Genomic DNA, 21,965 nt, shown 5'->3' on the forward strand with positions numbered 1-21,965 from the left:
TAGTTTCGGTTAATGTAACACACCGGTCTTGGCAACCAATTTACAAAATAGTAGTGCTCATCAAAAAACACAATAAATAGTACGCTAAATACAAGGCGTTACATCACTCGATGCGGAGTTCATGTTTGGATGAACTCGATGAACTTTACTACACAATCATTGGGTGGACCAATTTTGATCACAACCCATAGTGCACTAGATGGCTGATAATCCAGCAGTAAGCAAATCCTGTCTAGATAGATAGATAGATAGATAGATAGATAGATAGATAGATAGATAGATAGATAGATAGATAGATAGATAGATAGATAGATAGATAGAGTGGTGTGAAAAACTATTTGCCCCCTTCCTGATTTCTTATTCTTTTGCATGTTTGTCACACAAAATGTTTCTGATCATCAAACACATTTAACCATTAGTCAAATATAACACAAGTAAACACAAAATGCAGTTTTTAAATGGTGGTTTTTTTTATTTAGGGAGAAAAAAAAATCCAAACCTACATGGCCCTGTGTGAAAAAGTAATTGCCCCCTGAACCTAATAACTGGTTGGGCCACCCTTAGCAGCAATAACTGCAATCAAGCGTTTGCGATAACTTGCAATGAGTCTTTTACAGCGCTCTGGAGGAATTTTGGCCCACTCATCTTTGCAAAATTGTTGTAATTCATCTTTATTTGAGGGTTTTCTAGCATGATTTTTAAGGTCATGCCATAGCATCTCAATTGGATTCAGGTCAGGACTTTGACTAGGCCACTCCAAAGTCTTCATTTTGTTTTTCTTCAGCCATTCAGAGGTGGATTTGCTGGTGTGTTTTGGGTCATTGTCCTGTTGCAGCACCCAAGATCGCTTCAGCTTGAGTTGACGAACAGATGGCCGGACATTCTCCTTCAGGATTTTTTGGTAGACAGTAGAATTCATGGTTCCATCTATTACAGCAAGCCTTCCAGGTCCTGAAGCAGCAAAACAACCCCAGACCATCACACTACCACCACCATATTTTACTGTTGGTATGATGTTCTTTTTCTGAAATGCTGTGTTCCTTTTACGCCAGATGTAACGGGACATTTGCCTTCCAAAAAGTTCAACTTTTGACTCATCAGTCCACAAGGTATTTTCCCAAAAGTCTTGGCAATCATTGAGATGTTTCTTAGCAAAATTGAGATGAGCCCTAATGTTCTTTTTGCTTAACAGTGGTTTGCGTCTTGGAATTCTGCCATGCAGGCCGTTTTTGCCCAGTATCTTTCTTTTGGTGGATTCGTGAACACTGACCTTAATTGAGGCAAGTGAGGCCTGCAGTTCTTTAGACGTTGTCCTGGGGTCTTTTGTGACCTCTCGGATGAGTCGTCTCTGCGCTCTTGGGGTAATTTTGGTCGACCGGCCACTCCTGGGAAGGTTCACCACTGTTCCATGTTTTTGCCATTTGTGGATAATGGCTCTCACTGTGGTTCGCTGGAGTCCCAAAGCTTTAGAAATGGCTTTATAACCTTTACCAGACTGATAGATCTCAATTACTTCTGTTCTCATTTGTTCCTGAATTTCTTTGGATCTTGGCATGATGTCTAGCTTTTGAGGTGCTTTTGGTCTACTTCTCTGTGTCAGGCAGCTCCTATTTAAGTGATTTCTTGATTGAAACAGGTGTGGCAGTAATCAGGCCTGGGGGGTGGCTACGGAAATTGAACTCAGGTGCGATACACCACAGTTAGGTTATTTTTTAACAAGGGGGCAATTACTTTTTCACACAGGGCCATGTAGGTTTGGATTTTTTTTCTCCCTAAATAATAAAAACCATCATTTAAAAACTGCATTTTGTGTTTACTTGTGTTATATTTGACTAATGGTTAAATGTGTTTGATGATCCGAAACATTTTGTGTGACAAACATGCAAAAGAATAAGAAATCAGGAAGGGGGCAAATAGTTTTTCACACCACTGTAGATAGATAGATAGATAGATAGATAGATAGATAGATAGATAGATAGATAGATAGATAGATAGATAGATAGATAGATAGATACTTTATTAATCCCCAAGGGGAAATTCACATTCTCCAGCAGCAGCATACTGATAAAAAACAATATTACATTAAAGAGTGATAAAAACGCAGTGCAAGTTAAAAAGTGCAAAGTGGAGAGTGCAAGGCAGGTATAACAGTATATCTAACTAAAAACAAAGTGGCACCAGGCAAGAAACATCAGAGGTGGAGAAATATGAAATTATGGTCTTCCTGTTACTGACCGGGCAACTGGGAAGTTAGCCATGGCTACTGATGGCTGAGGGGTGCAGGAGCATCAGTTACTTGCTAAGAGCCTCTTTGAAATATGTTTATTTCATTTAATTTTTTTTCTGTAAAATCAATTATTATCACTGGGGATGATTTCTCGTAGTGTCCTGCTTTGTGCCCAGTGGTCCCAGTACTGGCTCCAATCCTTCCATGACCATGAATTGGATAGAATTATTGAATTCAATAATGGATTAATATGCTAGAAAATCGATGAATGCATTTTTTCAAGTAATCATACACTTGCCTAAAAGTTTAAGTAAGAAGCAGTGCTCTGTGCATGCTGCCTTCCCATTAAGAGGCTGCACTACATTTCTTTTTGACTCAGACATTTTGAACAGTGACGTGTGATGAGAGCTCTGGGTGGAAGGAAAATGCCTGATGCTATCTGCAGATTGCTGCTGCACTCAAGACATAATAACTTGTGAGCTCCTGCAGCACGGAACTGTGCTCTCAGTAATGCTGATTTCCGCTCATGCGGTTACATCAAACCTGAATCAATGTAAAAGTGACAGAGATAAAAGAAGTCAGTGCAATGAGATATTTTATATGGCTCATTTAACGGTACATCGTATGGATTTAAGAACGTCTCAATGGTGTCCCAGTCTGACATGAAAATGATGTACGCGGAATTTATTCAAGGGTGTAGTAAATATGAAACGAGGCAGAATTATTTCTTTTTTGAACACAATGGAATTCTTTCTTGTAAACAGAGTGGTGAAAATATGTAAATCATTGTGATTTGTCAGTAATGATATTACATCCAAAAACCTTTAACAGAAGAAAGGGACATGAGCGGCAAAATGCTCAAATGTTTTTTTTTCCGAAAATGCTGTTCACAAATCTAGCTTTAGTGCGGATCGTCTTATGAGTGTGGTTGGTATTCAAGGTACTGCCATAGACTTGTTTAGTTCCTACCTCATAGATAGGACTTTTTGAGTGAGGATGGGTGGCTTTTCTTCCTCCTCAGCATCTATCACCTGTAGGGTTCCTCAGGGTTCCTTTTTGGGCCCTATCTCGGTCTCTTTGTATACATTTCCTTTAAGTCAATTTTCCAGAAATGTGACATTTCTTTTCACTGTTACACCGATGACACTCAAGCATGCCTGCCATTAAAATGTGACGACTCTCTAAACACTCTTACTACTTACTCATTTGATGTTCAGCAGTGGATTTCAAAAAATGTCAATCAGATAAAAGAAAGCAAAACTGAAGTTCTTATATTCGGTTCCCTCAAATTCTACCAGCAATATCAGAATTTAGAATATCGGTCATCAAATGTGAACACCCATGACAGAAATGTTGGTTTTCTCACAAGTGGCTCCTCTTGAGTTTCAGTGGAGAGCTCTGTAAAGTCACACAGTGAGCTCAGATTTTCCGAGTTGCAACTTGACTTTTTTTTTGTATATTGAAAGTATCTGCATGGTGTGTTCAGTAACATGTGGTGAAATGTATGCACAGTTGTTTGTGGTAATAAAATACCTTACAAAGGTTGCAAAGCTTTAGTCCTTGCTTTTGAATAATTCTATTAGTCACATAATTTACCGTATATACTCATGTATAAGTCACATCTTGAAACCCAAAAAATCGATCATAAAATCAGAACCCAACTTATACGCCCGTTCAAAGTTGCGACACTTACATTTTTTTTTTTTACATCTTCTTGCCTCCTCCAATCTCGCACCAGTTTCTCAGACACATCGAATTTTGTTGCAGCAGCTCAGTTACCAATTTCTTTCGCCACTTCAACGACTTTTAATTTAAAACCAGTTTCATAATTTCTTCTGATCGAACGCTCCATCGTAGATAAGAGATGCTCTTACGGTAAAGGTGTGATGTACAAAAAACACAAATCAGTGCAAATGTTGCTTTGGAGTAGTTCAGATATCACCGTGTGGTCACGTAGGCATAATACATAGAAAACAAAAGGTCATGTGCTCTGTGGTTACTCTCTCAGGTGGGCATTAGCATATCATAATCTCTTGGACCAATAGCGTGAGTTTTCTGCATTTGACTTATAAAATACCAGAAATTATACGGTATAATCAAGTCCCGACTTATCCGCGGGAGAACTTATCCACGAGTATATACAGTGTACTGCTGTGCTCCAGTTAGATCAGACTCATTCTGGAAGAAAAGACAGGTAGTGTGGCATAGTGGCTAAGACTTTGATCTTCAAACCGTGGGGCTGAGGGTTCGAATCCCACTTCTGAAACCAGTGTGTGATCAAAAGCAAGTCATTTCATTTGTCTGTGCAGCAGAAATGTAGCTGGTCATATCTCAAATGTTGTAAGTCACACTGGATAAAGGCATCAGTCCAACAGTAAGTAAAAAGATGAAGTTTTGAAAGACATGAAAACAAGACTAGAATTGATAAACATATTTTATGTTCTTTCACATTTTATCCTTTTGTAAGCATTTGTTCAATCTCCATGCAACTAACTTGGTTATAGCAATAAAATAAAAATAATAATTTTTAAAAATGATACTTGAAGAAGCACATCACCTCCTACCCATTTGTATTCCAATTCCACTTTTAGGTAGTTGAAGCTGTTTTGGAGGAAATCAAACCAATCCGCCATATCAAGTCCTGAAAATCTCATATGCTATCGGCTATCTGACAAGTCATGCTCAGTTTTAACACATTTTAATTTAATTTCACCGTATTTGTTTAATTTTATTTTATTTATTTATTTTGTTTGCTGAAAAGGTCAGAATATTTAACATTCAACCCTTACAAAAATAAAATATATGAGTAAAATATAGGAATATATTTTGAAATATGTTACAATATGCTTCAAGCATTAATGTTACAATATCTTCTAATATACTGAAATAAATTTTAAAATATGAAAATTATTGCCATTTTTGTATATTGCAACATATTTTTTCAAAATATACTTTAACATAATAGGAATAATACACTTCATCGAGATGCCTTTGTTTAAGATTTTTCCAGGTTAACAGATCAGACGTAACTAATCTGTTAACAGCATGACGCTGTGCACTCATTGTAATGCATGACTTGTTCACAGTATCATTGGAAATATGCTTGATGTAGTATATTAAGGGAAATGTATGTTTCATTGTATTTCAGCAACCACACCACCTGGACTTCAGAAGAGATGATCCACCTGAAGCTAAATGTGTTCAGGCCCTGCCAGTACTTGGATAGGAGACCATCTAGGAACACCTTGAGTTGCTGCTGGAAGAGGTGTTGGTGAGACCAGCAGGGGGCGCTCACTCTGTGGTCTGAATGTGGATCCCATTGCCCCAGCGCAGCGACTGGGACACTATACTGTAAAAATGTCACTGTCCTTCAGGTGAGTCATAAAACTGAAATCCTGACTCTCTGTGGTTATTAGAGATCCCTGGGCATCCCTCGTAAAGAGTAGGCTGTACCCCAATATCCAGGTTAAATTTCCCACCATGGCCAAGTCATTCTGGCCCCTTAATCACTCCCTGTCTTTAATTGGCTATCCCTCTCACCACTTCACCACCTAACAGTTCATGTGTGGTGAGCGTACTGCTGCAAAATGGCTGCCGACACATCATCCAGGTGGATGTTGCACATTGGTAGTGGCGGAAGTGGCTCCCCACTCTTTATCAAAAGCGCTTTAAGTAGTGGCAAAAAGAGCTACATAAATGTAAAGAATAAAGAATTATGAAAGAATTCAGATATACATTGTGGGATATGGCCGGCCATTCATCCCAGCCAATACCCCCAGGCCGCTAGATGGAGCCCTCCTTGCAATGTGGAGATGCCCCGAATTCCAGCAGGGCATCATGGACTACAGAGTTTTAATACACAGCCCTGCTGGATAAGTAAATCCCAGTCACATGGTTGGAAGAAACAAAGTGCTTCCGGGCTGATGAAGAGGCAGGGTGGCTAAGCATCTGGGAGAGTGGAGGATTATTTGATTATTGATTATTGGTTATTTATATAAGTATTGTGGAGAGGAGGGTGCTTTGTACACTGTATTATTATAATAAACCATCATTTTGAATTTTATCTGGTGTCTGATGGCTGGTCTGAGGGTTCAAGGAGTCGACAGTGCCTCTATAAGTCACAACATATAACAATATACATATTGCATAGTATATTATTACTTAGTAATACTATGCATATTACTTCTTGCCTGAAGAAGGGGCCTGAGTTACCTCGAAAGCTTGCATATGTGAATTTCCCCTTGGGATTAATAAAGTATCTATCTATCTATCTATCTATCTATCTATCTATCTATCTATCTATCTATCTATCTATCTATCTATCTATCTATCTATCTATCTATCTATTATATAGTGCCTTTCATATCTATCTATCTATCTATCTATCTATCTATCTATCTATCTATCTATCTATCTATCTATCTATCTATCTATCTATCTATCTATCTATCTATCTATCTATCTATCTATCTATTATATAGTGCCTTTCATATCTATCTATCTATCTATCTATCTATCTATCTATCTATCTATCTATCTATCTATCTATCTATCTATCTATTATATAGTGCCTTTCATATCTATCTATCTATCTATCTATCTATCTATCTATCTATCTATCTATCTATCTATCTATCTATCTATCTATCTATCTATCTATCTATATTGTAATCTTTTAGTTAGCCAATAAAAGGTGTCATTCTCCTTGACTTCTCATTACAGATATAATCTTAAAAATATATATTTGATCTACAGGACATACTGTATATTTTACATAATACTGAAAGATATATTCCCATAGTTTTTGGGTAAATTGCAATATATTTCATTTTTGTAAGGGAATGATCCATGAATTTATAAACCAATACATTCTGAATGAAAAACCTAAGTAATCAAATAGCAATAAACTATTTAAACAATGTCAGCTGAACAGAAACACTCACTGACTAAAAGGAAGGATCACAAAACCAGATACTCACTTTTATTGTACCTTCACTGTGCGGCACAGCCGATTAGTGAGCATTGCGGTTGGCAGCGTGTTATTGCCAGGGTCCTTGAAGATGGTTTGCTGGTGAAATAAAAAAGTTTTATTAAAACACAGCCATAAGTATCTAATATACACTAGCATTTAAAAAAAAGGTTTAGGAAATAAACACAGAAGCTATCAGATTCTGCACTGCCCTACTTGTCAGTTAAATAATAAATTGCCTTGAAAGACAAAAGAAGACAATAAAAATTAATGGAATCATTTAGGAGGAAAAAATGACTTCCTTTTCCTCTAACAAGGAATCATATTTTCTTTAACAGCTGTTGCAGGCTCATCTAGAGGAAGTTAAAATGCAGAAAGCCCTTCATCTTCATTCCCTGTAATAAGGATTGTCTCCCATTTAGTGGACCATAAAGTATAAAGTGACAGGACTCTGGCACCAAAAGCTCAGCAGACATATGATGAATAAAATCAAAACCTTCCAGCTTTCCTGTCTGTGATCTGTATAATAAAATGATGAGCACTCTTTAAATCGGCTAGTCATAATAAGGAATAAAGATAAAAATTAAAGCGTAAGCAAAGTATGAAATGATTTCAATTAGTTTAGCACAAGCTAATTCTGCATTGTAAGCAGTGAGCAATAGGTTCCTCATCATCATTATTATTATTATTATTATTATTATTATTATTATTATTATTATTATTATTTTATGACTTGTTTATTATTTAGTAGACATCTTTATCCAAGGCATCTTACAAAGCAAGCTATAATACATTAGAAGGTGCAGGTATCAAAAGCAACTGAGAACAAAATAAAGAACCAAGCAAGGGGGAGTATCACTACTACTAAATAATTACACCCAAAGCTTGACTAAGACACAAGCATCAGTATCCTGAACTCTTCATCAGCAGAACAGCAGCAATCCTGTAGAAGAGACACTAAGCACTTCCAAAGTGTTTAATGAATAGGGACATTTTCAAAAGACGTCTAAAATTGAGTAAATTAATTTCTCAATTCATAGCATTGGAGCAAGAATGGAGAAGCATTGTCCAATCTTGGTGTTGAGTAGAGACAGTACAGAGACTTCTTGAAGGGACATACTGTATGGAGAGACCAAAGACCGGAGGTACTGAGGAGCGTAACAATGCAGAGAACTGCAGGTCAAGACAAGAGTACTGAATTGGATCTTTGAAGCAACAGGAAGTTGGTGAAGAGACCGAAACAGAGGAGTACCAAGGAGTGAAACGAGAAACAGAGAACACCAGTCTGGAAGAGCTGGAGAGTTGAAGGAGTTGAAGGAAGCCCTGCCAGGAGAAGGCTGCAATACTCCACTTGAGACAGAACTCGTGCCTGACATCACTAAGGCTGCAGGTCAAGTGTCATGGAGGTCTTGGATTTTTGCAGGATGACACTGACTGACTGAAACATTCATGTCATTTTCACCCACCCTTCCTACTTTTTGATAGCTTCTGTCAAACGCATCAGTTTGTAGACTTTGACCAGGTAGGAATCAGGGGGAAAACGTAATGCAACTTGGTGACACAATCGATAACTTCATTTCCCATTTAGCCTTCAGAGTGGAGAAGGAAGCGACTAACAACAACCACAGATGGCACAATCTTGGAAGTCCCACCCATTCCTGTTCAGCCGCTACTTAAAGGCCTCAGCCAATGAAAATCAGCATTCATTATTGAATTAGCTTCAGAGGTGGACAGACCTTTGTGATAGTTGTAATCTCAAATGGGGGTTTCCATCCTGGGCCTCAACATTTATTGCCTTTCTCTTTCTGCTTCACTTCTTTATTTCCACTGTACGTGTCAGTGAAGTGATAGTCTTCCTCAGTAAAGCCCTCTTCGTTCAGCACAGTGTGAGTTTATCATAAGCTATGCTTCATCCATTTTAAACTGATAATGCTACTCATCATTTCCAAGGCAAACATACAAAGATTTTTTTAAATATGTTAGGCTTTAATTACAGCATACTTATGGTGTAATCATAATTAACTGCATGGCCATATTGTGGTGTAAATAGGAATTATTACCGTCCTCTTACAGCATAGTTAAAATATGTAATTGCATACAGTATGAAAATAGAATCAGAATACAAAATTAAAGGAATACTCCACCCAAAAATGATGTTTTATAATGCCCAAAAAATATTTTTAATTTCAGGATTTTATACACCCATTTGTGAATTTCAGCAGGTTTCACTTCCTCTGCCCAATGAAATTATATTATGACAAAAATGGAACAATCCTGCAGTGGAGCATCCATGTTCATACGACTTTGGCTTCAGCTAGACTAATGGCAGAGCACTGCTCTGTGTGTGTTCGAACTACCCATGAGCCATTGCGAACATAGTGTAGTTGCGTCAGCTTTTATCCATTGTAGTTACCACATAAGTTTAAAATTGCCTTTAGTTTTTGATTTACCCTCGTATTTAGTATGTGGGAACAATGCTTACTTACTAGTAAATACGTTTACATCACATGAACATAAGCATTCAAATCTTGTACAATTTCAACAATGAAAAGTCTGAATAAGTCTTGTGTATTAGTGTTTACCATAACTTGAGTAGTACAATAAATAGCTAGGCATAATTCCTATTATTCTGTATGAATACCTTCACAGCTACACTGCAATTAAAGGTTGTTATCTGTTTACTTACGGTATAATACATGTAACTCTATGTGTGTGCGTGAAATCAGGCATAAAATAAGAATAAGAGCTTGAATTTGACATAAATTTTATGCTTCTTGTGTAGCACAGTAAGTGCACAATTATAATGTATAGTTGCACTGTATAAACACCTCCATAACAACAGTGTAGCTAGATATTATAATTATGTATTTACTCTATATTCCATATCACCATGTAGGTCAGTATGCCATCAAGTATAAAATATGAATAAGAAACATTAATTAATGTGTTTAGTGACTTGTCTGGCATAGTAAGGGCATAATAACAATGCAGAACCACATTGTATAATAAAATTCATTCAAACACAGTAACTAAGCATTGTGAATGTACATATTATTGACTGATTGATTGATTGATTGATTGATTGATTGATTGATTGATTGATTGATGGGTTGTATTATCTGTCCTGCAAGTTAGTATCCTTTTTTATGTTTCTGCTGCTGTATGCTTTTGATTTTCCCCTTGGAATTAATAAAAATTATCTAATCTAATCTAATCTAATCTAATCTAATCTAATCTAATCTAATCTAATCTAATCTAATCTAATCTAATCTGCTATACTTTGTAACCATTTAACAAATATGATTTCAAATGTGAAATAATAATCACAAACATAAATTGCCATGATCCATTACTTGTATATAAATAAACAGTAATTCCAGCTTTATTTCTTTAAATCTTACAAGTATTTTAATTGTACAAATATTGTGAAATAAGGATGGAGTGGTGGCTCTATTGTCTAAGGATCTGCACTCGTATCTGGAAGGTTGTTGTTGAACCAGATTAGCAGCACGGGCATCCTCAGCCCCAATGAAGGCAACTCGGAGACTTCAGAACAGACAGCAGAATTAAGCTTTGCTTCGCCGGTCCTCCCTGCGTGGAGTCTGCATGTTCTCACCGTGTCTGCGTGGGTTTCCTCCCACAGTCCAAAGACATGCAGGTTAGGTGCATTGGTGATCCTAAATTGTGTGTGCTTGGTGTGGGGGTGTGTGTTTGTGTGTGCCCTGCGGTGGGCTGGCGCCCTGCCCGGGGTTTGTTTCCTGCCTTGCTCCCTGTGTTGGCTGGGATTGGCTCCAGCAGACCCCCGTGACCCTGTAGTTAGGATATAGCGGGTTGGATGATGGATGGATGGATGGCGCACATACAGACTCATCTCAGATGAAACAATGAGCATCCAGCAATAGGCACCTTTTTCTTTTATTACAATTCTTATCATTTAAGCCATTATTCTTCCTCATCTGACTTCTAGCATTCCATTACTCTAGTCCTGTCACTAATTAATCTAGCATTATCTCTTGGCTGGGTGGGTGTCAAACTCTTCACTGTCCATTATATCTGTCTGACAGCCCCTACCTGATTTGGGGGCCAGAATGACCAGGCTCTGGTGGGCAATTTAGCCAGGACATCGGGATCTTCTTGTATTTTTACTTACACCAGGTAAGCCAAAACTCGTGTATTATTTATTTGTCCTTAAAATAAATTCAGTTGAGCTTAAACTGATATTTCTACAACATTCAAACTAACACAAGTGTTTGCATTTACAGGTAAGTCGAAATGATAAGAATCATTGATATAAAAAGATAGCTTGTGTGAAACAATGCTGGGCATGACGCAGTTTTAATGTGGCTGAGTACTTTAAAAACTTGTTTGCTTAATGATATAATTAGAGTACGCATTAAGGAACGCATTAAAAATCTGTATTTGTGCTAAGAGTAGCAAAATACTGCAGCACGGGTATGAATATGATGCTCATAACCTGAAGTTCAAAAGAACGGGCTTCTCAGCACAGCCTTGATCTGAAGAGTATGCAATTAAAGCTGGCCGAATAGATTTCTAAGGAATAATTCATTTTAAATCACTTGTTCTTTTTTACACACACGCGTGATTCCACTGAGACGAATTTGGTGTGATTATTATTCCTTAGAAGAAGATATCAGATTCTTGCCATACGTTTTCCATTAAATTATTATTTCTGTCAGTATTAATGATAAAGTGTGTGCTGTGCAAACCTTTGGCCTCTTTGGGATAATCAAACTCAGTTTTTTGGTCTTCCTTTTTGTTCAGCAGTATCGCTCTGATTACACCCCTGATTCCACTTGCTTCATGGATTACCTCACTAATCTTAAAAAGCCTTCACTTAATCCACAGGAAAAAGATCAGCTAGTAGCTTACAGTGTACTAAGAGGTTTGTTAAGAAGAAGGAGCAAACATGATGGCATCTCATCTTAGACCTTACTGCTAGTCTAGTTTTAAGCACACCCCAGGTAGGTCATGTGAATCGATCTGTAACAATCTATAAAGAAAAATTCACACGTGAGCATCAGTAGGTTTTACACCCTTGGAACCAAGATACCCAAACTATTATATAACATGTCAGTAATTATTTACCGCTCTGATACTGATCTTTCTGATCATAAAATAGGTCATTACGATAGCAATTGACTAGAAGAATTCATAATTAATTGCAGAATTGCTGTATGTGTTGGTTCCTCTAGAGCATCTCTTTCTCTTGTACAATTTGGCTCAGAAAGAAAGAAAGAAAGAAAGAAAGAAAGAAAGAAAGAAAGAAAGAAAGAAAGAAAGAAAGAAAGAAAGAAAGAAAGAAAGAAAGAAAGAAAGTTCTATGTGCTGTAAAGTGATGTGCTTTAGTGTACTGTGCTGTAGTGGGAAACGGTTTGGGAAGCGTTTCCCACTTATAAATAAACGTGTGTTGTGCTGAACTTGTGCTTGGTGTCTGCCTGTCTATATAACCCAGTAAAGAAACGTAAAGGTCAACAGTGACCCTCATTATGCCTTTAAAGGACCCTTACTGAGTATTATAAAAAAAGAAGCTTCTGTTGGGTTGTCTGTCCCTTTTTGGTTTAAAGTTCTGGGTTGTATCTTATCATGTTTAAGGGGTTGGGTATAGTGTGCTTAATAGGGGCAATCTGTGATACATTGGGCTATTTCCAGGACTTTCCTGTCCTTTGTCATGTTCTGTGGGTTCAACCTGGCAGTTATTCCAACATGAAGCCTCCTCTGGTAAAAATGACAAGTATAAAACCCAAAATAATTGATCCCATAAGCCTTCACACCCTTTAATATGACAAGCCTAAACCATCATTGGTGTAGTCAATCAGTTTTAGAAGATACCTGTCTGGGGTAGTCTAAATGCAACTTCATGTGGACGGTCCAGCCAGTGGTGAGTCATTATGGTGGTCTAACCTACACAATGAAAACAATAAAACAGTCCATGGAGACAAGAAAATATCCAAATCATCGAACATTTCTTGGAATCCAGGAAAATCAATGTTTAACAAATGGAAAGAGTGTGACACAGCTGTGAACCAGGGCAGATCATCCACAAAAATTGATAAGGGTGACTAGTGAGGGGGGCCACCAAGAGACCTGTAAACACTCTGAAGGAGGTACAGAGCTACGCTGGCTCAGAATTGTATTGACTGCAGACAACGACTATTGCTCGAGGGCTTCACCAGTCATATTTTTAGGGTGAATGTCAAAGAGAAAAAGAAATTGGACATATCAGCTAGAGTTTGCCCAGAAGACATATGGGACCTTCAGGCTGGAAGAGGATTCTGTGGTCTGGCCATCTGACTTTTACACTGCACATTATCAAAAACATACCATCTTGACCATGAAGCGTGATGGTGGCCGACTCATGCAGGTGGGGTCGTTTTTCAGCAGCAGAAACTGGGAGACTAGTCAGGGTTGATGTAAAGCTAAATAGAGCAAAGAACAAAAATATCCTTTATGAAAACTCTTCCGCAGAGCACTCTGGACTTCAGACTTAGACAAAACTTCACCTTTCAACAGGACAACGCAAAGAGAACACAAGAGTGGCTTAGGGTCAACTCTGGGAATATCCATAAGTGGCCCAGCTGGAGTCTGGACTTGAATCCAACCAAACATCTCTGGAGAGACCAGAAGATGGCTGTCTAGTGGTGGTCTCGATCCAAACCTGACAGGGCATCTGTAGAGAAGTATGAAAGAAAATCCCCAAATCCAGGAGTGTGAAGTTTGTCACGTCAGGCCCAAGAAGACTCCCGGCTGGAGTCGCTGCCATAGGGGCTTCAAAGAAGTAACAAGTAAAGGCTCTGAATACTTGTTGGTTATATTTCAGGATTTAATTTTGAATAAATTTGCAAAAATTTCTAAACTTCTGTTTTCACTTTGTCATTTTGGGTTGCTAAGTGTTACTTGATGAGGAAAAAAAAAAAGAATTTCAGTAATTTTAGCAGAAGGCTGCAACATAATAAAATGTGAAGAAATGTGCAAGGAGTGTTATGTAAAAAAAAATCTCTTTTTCAAATAAATCATTCTCGGAGACCAGATGAAAATACAGAACTATTTTTTATTAGTATATAGATATGCACAAACAAAGATATGCAATCAATAATACAATTCATTCTCTTTTATGCTTTCCTGTTACCATTACCTTATCTAATGTATCACGTCATCTGACTCTGAATATGCAGAATTCTACCATCTTAGCTAATCGTCTGTAGCCATCAATAACTTCGTATACATGTTGATTTTTCCATTTTACAAAACATTGTTTCATAAATAGGGGCGTCCTAAGTATTTTCCCGTTGATCTTATCACCGCTTCACAATAGGGGTGTTTGGGCTTTCTCACTAGTTTGTTCTCGCTTTTTAAGGGGGTGTTCAATACACATCTACTTCATTTTAACCTTAGCAACAATCTTGGTGGCTCCTCTTAAAATGAGGCAACCTTCACATGCTCAAGCTTTAAGCCACATTTAGTAGTAGTTAACTGTAGTCCCTTTCCCTACACTTCTAATAATCCATTGATACAACTTCATTTAAGTAAATGTATGCATTTAATTGTAAAAGTGTATTGATTAAAAATATTTGATTAAAATTCTATTGGGGTACCGAAGCCTTTCTGAAGGCAACTGTATGTTTTAGGCTGCCATCAAGAAAAAGTGCATCCGGTAGGAATTAACCCAGAGAGACATTTGTTGACATACATAAATGTTCTCAGGCACACTTTTAATACAGTCATATGAAAAAGTTTGGGAACCCCTTTAAATTCTTTGGATTCTTGTATATCATTGGCTGAGCTTTCAAAGTAGTAACTTCCTTTTAATATACAACATGCCTTATGGAAACAGTAGTATTTCAGCAGTGACATTAAGTTTATTGGATTAACAGAAAATATGCAATATGCATCATAACAAAATTAGATAGGTTCATAAATTTGGGCACCTCAACAGAGATGTGACATCAATACTTAGTTGAGCCTCCTTTTACAAATCTAACAGCCTCTAGACGCTGTCCTCCTATAGCCTCTGATGAGTGTCTGGATTCTGGATGGAGGTATTGTTGTCCATTCTTCCATACAAAATCTCTCCAGTTCAGTTCAATTTGATGGCTGCCGAGCCTGGACAGCCTGCTTCAAATCATCCCATAGATTTTCAATGATATTCAAGTCAGGGGACTGTGACGGCCATTCCAGAACATTGTGCTTCTCCCTCTGCATGAATGCCTTTGTAGATTTTGAACTGTGTTTTGGGTCATTGTCTTGTTGGAATATCCAACCCCTGCGTAACTTCAACTTTGTGACTGATGCTTAAACATTATCCTGAAGAATTTGTTGATATTGGGTTGATAGATAGATAGATAGATAGATAGATAGATAGATAGATAGATAGATAGATAGATAGATAGATAGATAGATAGATAGATAGATAGATAGATAGATAGATAGATAGATAGATAGATAGATAGATAGATAGATACTTTATTAATCCCAATGGGAAATTCACATTCTTCAGCAGCAGCATACTGATACAATAAATAATATTAAATTAAAGAATGATAACAATGCAGGTGAAAAACAGACAATAACTATTTATAATGTTAAATATTAACGTTTACCCCCCCTGGTGGAATTAAAGAGTCGCATAGTTTGGGGGAGGAACGATCTCCTCAATCTGTCTGTGGAGCAGGACAGTGACATCAGTCTGTCGCTGAAGCTAAGGGCCCCAGTCCCTGAACCAGCCACACAGTCCCACAGCATGATGGAACCTCCACCAAATTTGGAATGCGGTGTTCTTCTTCCGCCATGCAAAGCGCTTTTTGTTATGACGAAAAAACTCAATTTTTGTCTCATCAGTCCAAAGCTCTTTGTTCCAAAATGAATCTGGCTTGTCTAAATGAGCATTTGCATACAACAAGCGACTCTATTTGTGGCATGAGTGCAGAAAGGGCTTCTTTCTCATCACCCTGCCATACAGATGTTTTTTGTGCTGATTGCGCTGAATTGTAGAATGATGTACAGATACACCATCTGCAGCAAGATGTTCTTGCAGGTCTTTGGCGGTGATCTGTGGGTTGTCTGTAACCATTCTCACAATCCTGCACATATGCCGCTCCTGGATTTTGCAGCTGTGCCTGTGGCCTTCCATTTCCTGATTCCATTCCTTACAGTTGAAACTGACAGTTTAAATCTCTCAGATAGCTTTGTGTAGCCTTCCCCTAAACCATGAGACTCAACAATCTTTGTTTTCAGATCTTTGGAGTGTTGCTTTGAGGATCTCATGCTGTCACTCTTCAGAGGAGAGTCAAAGGGAAGCACAACTTGCAATTGACCACCTTAAATACCTTTATATCTCATGATCGGACACATTTGTCTATGAAGTTCAAGGCTTAATGACCTCATCCAACCAATTTGGTGTTGCAAGTAATCAGCATTGAGCAGTGACAGGCATTCAAATCAGCAAAATTACAAGGGGACCCACATTTGTGCACAGCCAGTTTTTCACATTTGATTTAATTTCATACAACTAAATACTGCGTCACTAAAAATCTTTGTTTGGAAAACACCGCATTACTCCTAGGAAATAAAAGACATACCACTGTTATCTTTTTTGTTGAAAGGAGAGTCAATTATTATGCAGGCTGAGAGGGGCTCCCAAACTTTTTCATATGACTGTATGTCTGTTGCATTTTAGCAGGTCCTTGGAGGGCACTGGGTTTTGCTGGTCCATTTGTTAAGAAGCTCAAAGGAATTTTCACAATATTTGGTTTATTCAACATTTCTTTTCAGAGTCGACTCTCTTGTGTGTGTTACATTTGCATTTTTCCCAAACAGGCCCAATAAATACAGCATCCTGCACTGATTTTGTCGGCATTCCTCATCAGGCAGTTCCGTGTTGTTATCAAAAAGAGCTTTATCTTTGTTTAATGAATAATCCAAAGCAGCAACTGCTAGAGGAACACTTCTGACACTCAATTAAATAGCCACAATTTTGTATTGCAGTTTTCACACTCAGCAGCATGTCAATGTGCTTTTCAAAGTAATAAATTTTGTCACAATTCTCTGATCACACTAATTATGATTCATGCAACCCACATGTTAATTCTTACCTTAAGTTCTGATCCATTTTCAAGGTTTACAAAATGAACAAGTTACAAAATGTATGTAACATTCAGCTACGTTTGAGGGCTGTGCGCACTGTAGTCCTCAGTTCAGTTCAGTAAGTTGGTTCTCCAACTTTCTCAATCACTTTCATGTTTGTGGGGGCCACAGGCTAAACAAAAGGGAATGGCTCATAACAGGCCTGGACGAGGACCACTCTCACTCACACACGCACATAAACACACACACATACAAACACACCCCATATTCATATACACTGATAATTTGTAAGCACCAAATAAACTGTAAATAAAAAAAATAAAAAAACTTTTGTAATTAACTCCTTCTGTGGTTTAGCAATTTCATGAAAAGGGACTTGCAAAGTGATTCATTTATGAAAAATGTTAGGGAGTAACAGAAGTGACGGGCAAAATTTGTTACAGCAAGTAACCATTATGGATATCAGGTGACTGTGGCACTCTGTTGGTAAATTATAGGGTGCCCTGATTCATCAAGTCCCAACATGGGACATTGATGTTGCATGTTTGCCCACGCATAATGCCTGTCCTCGTAATGCCTATCCTCAAAAAGCAGAAACAATTTGCTGATGGGGAAGTTTCTGTGTGGACCAAGCTGGACTTACAGATGCCATTTTGCCTGCCCACCCAGATGCCTGCACAAACTGCCAGTGACAGTGAGTAACTCTCTACCCCCTTACACACAACTGCTAATGTACTGGGGATCTGTTCGCCATCCATACATGTCATCAGAGGTGGAAAAGAGGGAAATACACAAAATAAACAATTTGGCATAACTGCTGTCAAGGTAAAATTTAAACAGTAAACAAATTTGTTGTACAAGTAGTGTAGAATGTTTCTATGTTTTAAGAAAGATGAGTTTGGAAATTTGCCAATGCTTTTCAATCAGAGCGCCTAAAATGTGAAAACTTTGTACTATGCGATATCTCAACAAAAAGTGAACTGCCTCAACAAATTTCCTTGAAGAATATGTGTGCCATATTTCAATAAAATTAGTCCACTGGGGCTGAGTTGTTTCATGCCGACAGATGGATTGGCAGACCGACATGGCTTGTCACTATAGGTGCTTTGCTCATTATATAAAATAGGACGTAAAAAATTACAGTTACTTATTTTTCAAGCCTGATACCCACACTCCTTGGTTCATTTTTGCAATGAATAAGTAAAAAACAAATTTCTACTGCGTGCACCCTGTACGCACACACACAGAGACATCTTTATATATAATACGCTACCGTGGCTGTTCGTTTGTCTGTCCAGGATTTTAAATCATCTGTATCTCACAAACCGTTTGACCAGTTAACTTGAAATTTGGTACACATATAGTACATGACCTCTAGTGTCCGATTTCAGGGTGATGATTGACCTCCAAGGTTATACCTCTTTTTATTTTTATTTTATTTTATTGTAGAATGAACTCTCGGAAGCAGCCTGCAGGACGGCCATGCAGCACATGCGTACGGGCGCTGTTCTCATTCCTACCACCCTTACTGTCACTTCCCTACCTCTTCATATCTTAAATCATTTTTGAGGCAGATTGAAGACTTAAGTGCCAGCTTAAGTGAAAAATTAAGGAAAATGTACTAAGAAATTTGCAACACAAACACTGACTTGATCAGTTTTAATGTGAAAAGATGCCGACGAAAGAAGAGAAGAAGCAGGTCGCTAGGGTGGAGAAAAGAAGAGCAAGTGCATCAACCTCTGAGCAAACGAATGCTAAACGTACAGAGAAAGAGGATGAAAACTAGGAATGCTCAAGTCAAGTGTATTCACTGCATGTTATTGTTCAGTGCACTGTTACTGGTTTATATTATAAGCTGTGTAAGCCCATGCTGTAAAAAGCCTAGACTCCTAGAAACTATTGAAATCGTCAAAAAAAAAATTGAAATGTAGAGTCGGCGTTTTGGTTTTGCGGATGTGCTCGCCCCTCTTGTCTATTAGCGGCTAAATGAGTTTCTGTCTCGTTTCACTTTGGTGATGCAGTCGCTTTCTTTCAACTTCATGCTGTAGCCTCGTACTTCTTTCTTCTTCCAACTCGTTTACTTGGGGCCTCCTTGCAGGCTCTTTGAGCTTCATGCCGTAGCCTCGCACTTTCAGGCCGGACAGACAGACACACACACTTCCATGCATAGACGTTTATATATAAGATATTGCATGTACTGTTTGGATCTACCAGACCAATGAGTAATAAAACATCCCACAACAACACTTACTTAACCTTTTCATAATAAAAAAGGGTTGTATAATGTGCATAATTTACCAAAAACAACAATAATTTTTCTAATGTACTAACCAAAAAGTTATAAAAAGTGCCTAGCCTACCAGAAACAACAATTTCATACTGTACTCACCATTTAAGTTGACATCTTTAGCTTGCAGGAAGGGAGGAGGAGGAGAATGAAATGGAAGGTGGTTATCTTTTCTTTGTAAAATTGTCAAGATGGTGGATTTCGACATGCTGTACATATTAGCGAGATCGGTCACATGAACGCCACTCTCATATTTCTCACAATTTCCTTCTTCGTTTCGATTATGATCGCTTTCTTTACCTTTGTTACCTTCTCTTCCTTCTTTAGCTTCTTTTCTAGCTTTTTGGGGCCATTTTGATAGCAATTATCGAAATAAATTATATAAATCACTGCACTGACCGAAATTACGTCCACAAACACACATATCTTCGCACCGACTGACATTTACGAACGCTCTCGGCTGTTTGTTTACAATCACACAAGCAGATACACGTGACCACATTCAGGTCGTAACGCAAGATGTTGGTCGTAATTCAAAACAAAAATTTTGGTCGTAAACCAAGTTGTTCGCATGTCAGGCCGGTCGTATATCAAGGGTCAACTGTATACTAAATATGAAAGTTCACTGTGTACTTCCTTCTCTGTATGTTTATGGGTGAGTGGTCTTCCAAAGCCTGATCACCATACCATACCCCCCAACTTCAAGCAGTTCTCACACTCTTTACCTTTTCTAGTTATAACATTGTTATTTTACCATCACTAAGAACTTGTCAGCAACCATATTTCTCGCACTCTTTCCCCTTTGTAGTGTGGGAACCAGCACAATGTTATCTGAACAAATTCGAAACAATCAACAATTTCTCACGCCTAAATCTGGGAACTGTGGACTTGACGTATCTTGTAAATAGATATGCATCATAGTGTTCCCATAATCCATCAAGATGGCAAAAAAACGTCTCTCTGTCCAGAGAGGTTTATAAATGATTTTGGAGAAGACACCAGATGGATTTGAAGAATCACTCTCAAGTTCAGAACATGAAGATCGTGGCGGGTCAAACCCTTTTACATGTTGTGAACAACAGCCCGACCACAGACAGACAGACACCGTCTTAAGTCCACCACACACGATTTATTTACAGTTATTTACAGTGTCCACAGTCCCACACAGCACACACCTCTCTCTCTCGACCTCTCAAGGGTCCTCTTTGGGCCGCCTTCTCCCACTCTCCGAAGCCTTGTCTTCTGCCACCCGACACCAGCTCCGCGACTGTTGGAAGGCGGCCCCTTTTATGCTTCCCCGGATATGCTCCAGGTGCCCCTTGATGAACTTCCGTCAGCACTTCCTGGTGTGGCGGAAGTGCTGGATGAGCACCTGGAAGCACTCCGGGTGACCCTGGAATACCTTCCGCCAGCACTTCCTGGTGTGGTGGAAGTGCTGGCTTCCAGGGCTTCAGGAACCAGTACATGCCCTATGGCGGTGGCCACTGACCCCTATAGGGTTGAGCTTCCCAGCTCGGTTCCCATGACCCCCATAGCTACCAGGGTGGCTGTCCTCTCATGGCAGAGGCGCTATATAGGCGTCACAGCTGGGTATGGCACCCAGCCGCCCGTGACAATGTATACTTTGGTATTCTCGTTCTTGCTGATATTTTTAGATCCTCTGTAATGTGACCCAAATTCCCCAAGTTGTGATGTAACTCTGACCTTTCTAATTATAAAAAATCAAACATACATCCTGGTCAGCCAGAAATGCCATTTCTTGGTTGAATTGCATTTTGAGCAAAGTGGTACACATTGAATGTGTTTATTTTGCTCCTGATTTCCCTGAAAAATGGCGTTTATCTCTAATTTTATACCAAGTAACACATCAACAGTGATCTCGCATTTTTCCAAGTAGCCTCGACTGGAAATTCGCATGAAACGCACTAAAGTGGGACGGTGAAACATCACAACTGGTAGAGTACATGAACGCAACATTACAAAGGGTGCTGCCATGATAAATGGCTGGATGCTGCTCTTGGATTTTTGGAATTCTAAACTTTATGATATGATCTTCTGGTGATTCATATTTCATTGTTTCATTCTCCATATTATGTTTCATTCAGTAAATCACACAGCCGTTAATACTACGGTGAACAAAGTTCCCATGTTTTATAATGACAATTATATTTCCATCAGGATGTGGAAGAATTATGACAATGTTCTCGATAAAAAAGATTATTCAGTCCCATAATATAGTAAAGCTGTCATGTTATGTACAAAGACGGCAGCTGTGGAGTGAATTGTGTCAGGGACCACATCCATGCCAACTTCCTCATTGTATTGGCATTGGCTCCCACATCATGGTGAATCTGTCTGGCACCAAAGGCTTGGCACTGGAG

General features: G+C 38.5%; 1 protein-coding gene across 4 annotated transcripts in view; it reads right to left on the reverse strand.

Moving 5' to 3' along the window:
- Positions 1 to 21,965, reverse strand: part of lrrc7 (leucine rich repeat containing 7) — a 542,484-nt gene that overhangs the window by 406,275 nt on the left and 114,244 nt on the right. For all 4 annotated transcript variants that reach the window (XM_051932508.1, XM_051932506.1, XM_051932505.1 and 1 more), the window contains exon 2: positions 7,207 to 7,295. In XM_051932508.1, coding sequence (XP_051788468.1) covers position 7,207 — 1 coding nt within the window. In that variant the 5' untranslated portion in view covers positions 7,208 to 7,295. The remainder of the gene's footprint in view (positions 1 to 7,206; positions 7,296 to 21,965) is intronic.

Source organism: Erpetoichthys calabaricus, chromosome 10 (assembly GCF_900747795.2).
Source record: "Erpetoichthys calabaricus chromosome 10, fErpCal1.3, whole genome shotgun sequence".
Taxonomy (NCBI): domain Eukaryota; kingdom Metazoa; phylum Chordata; class Cladistia; order Polypteriformes; family Polypteridae; genus Erpetoichthys; species Erpetoichthys calabaricus.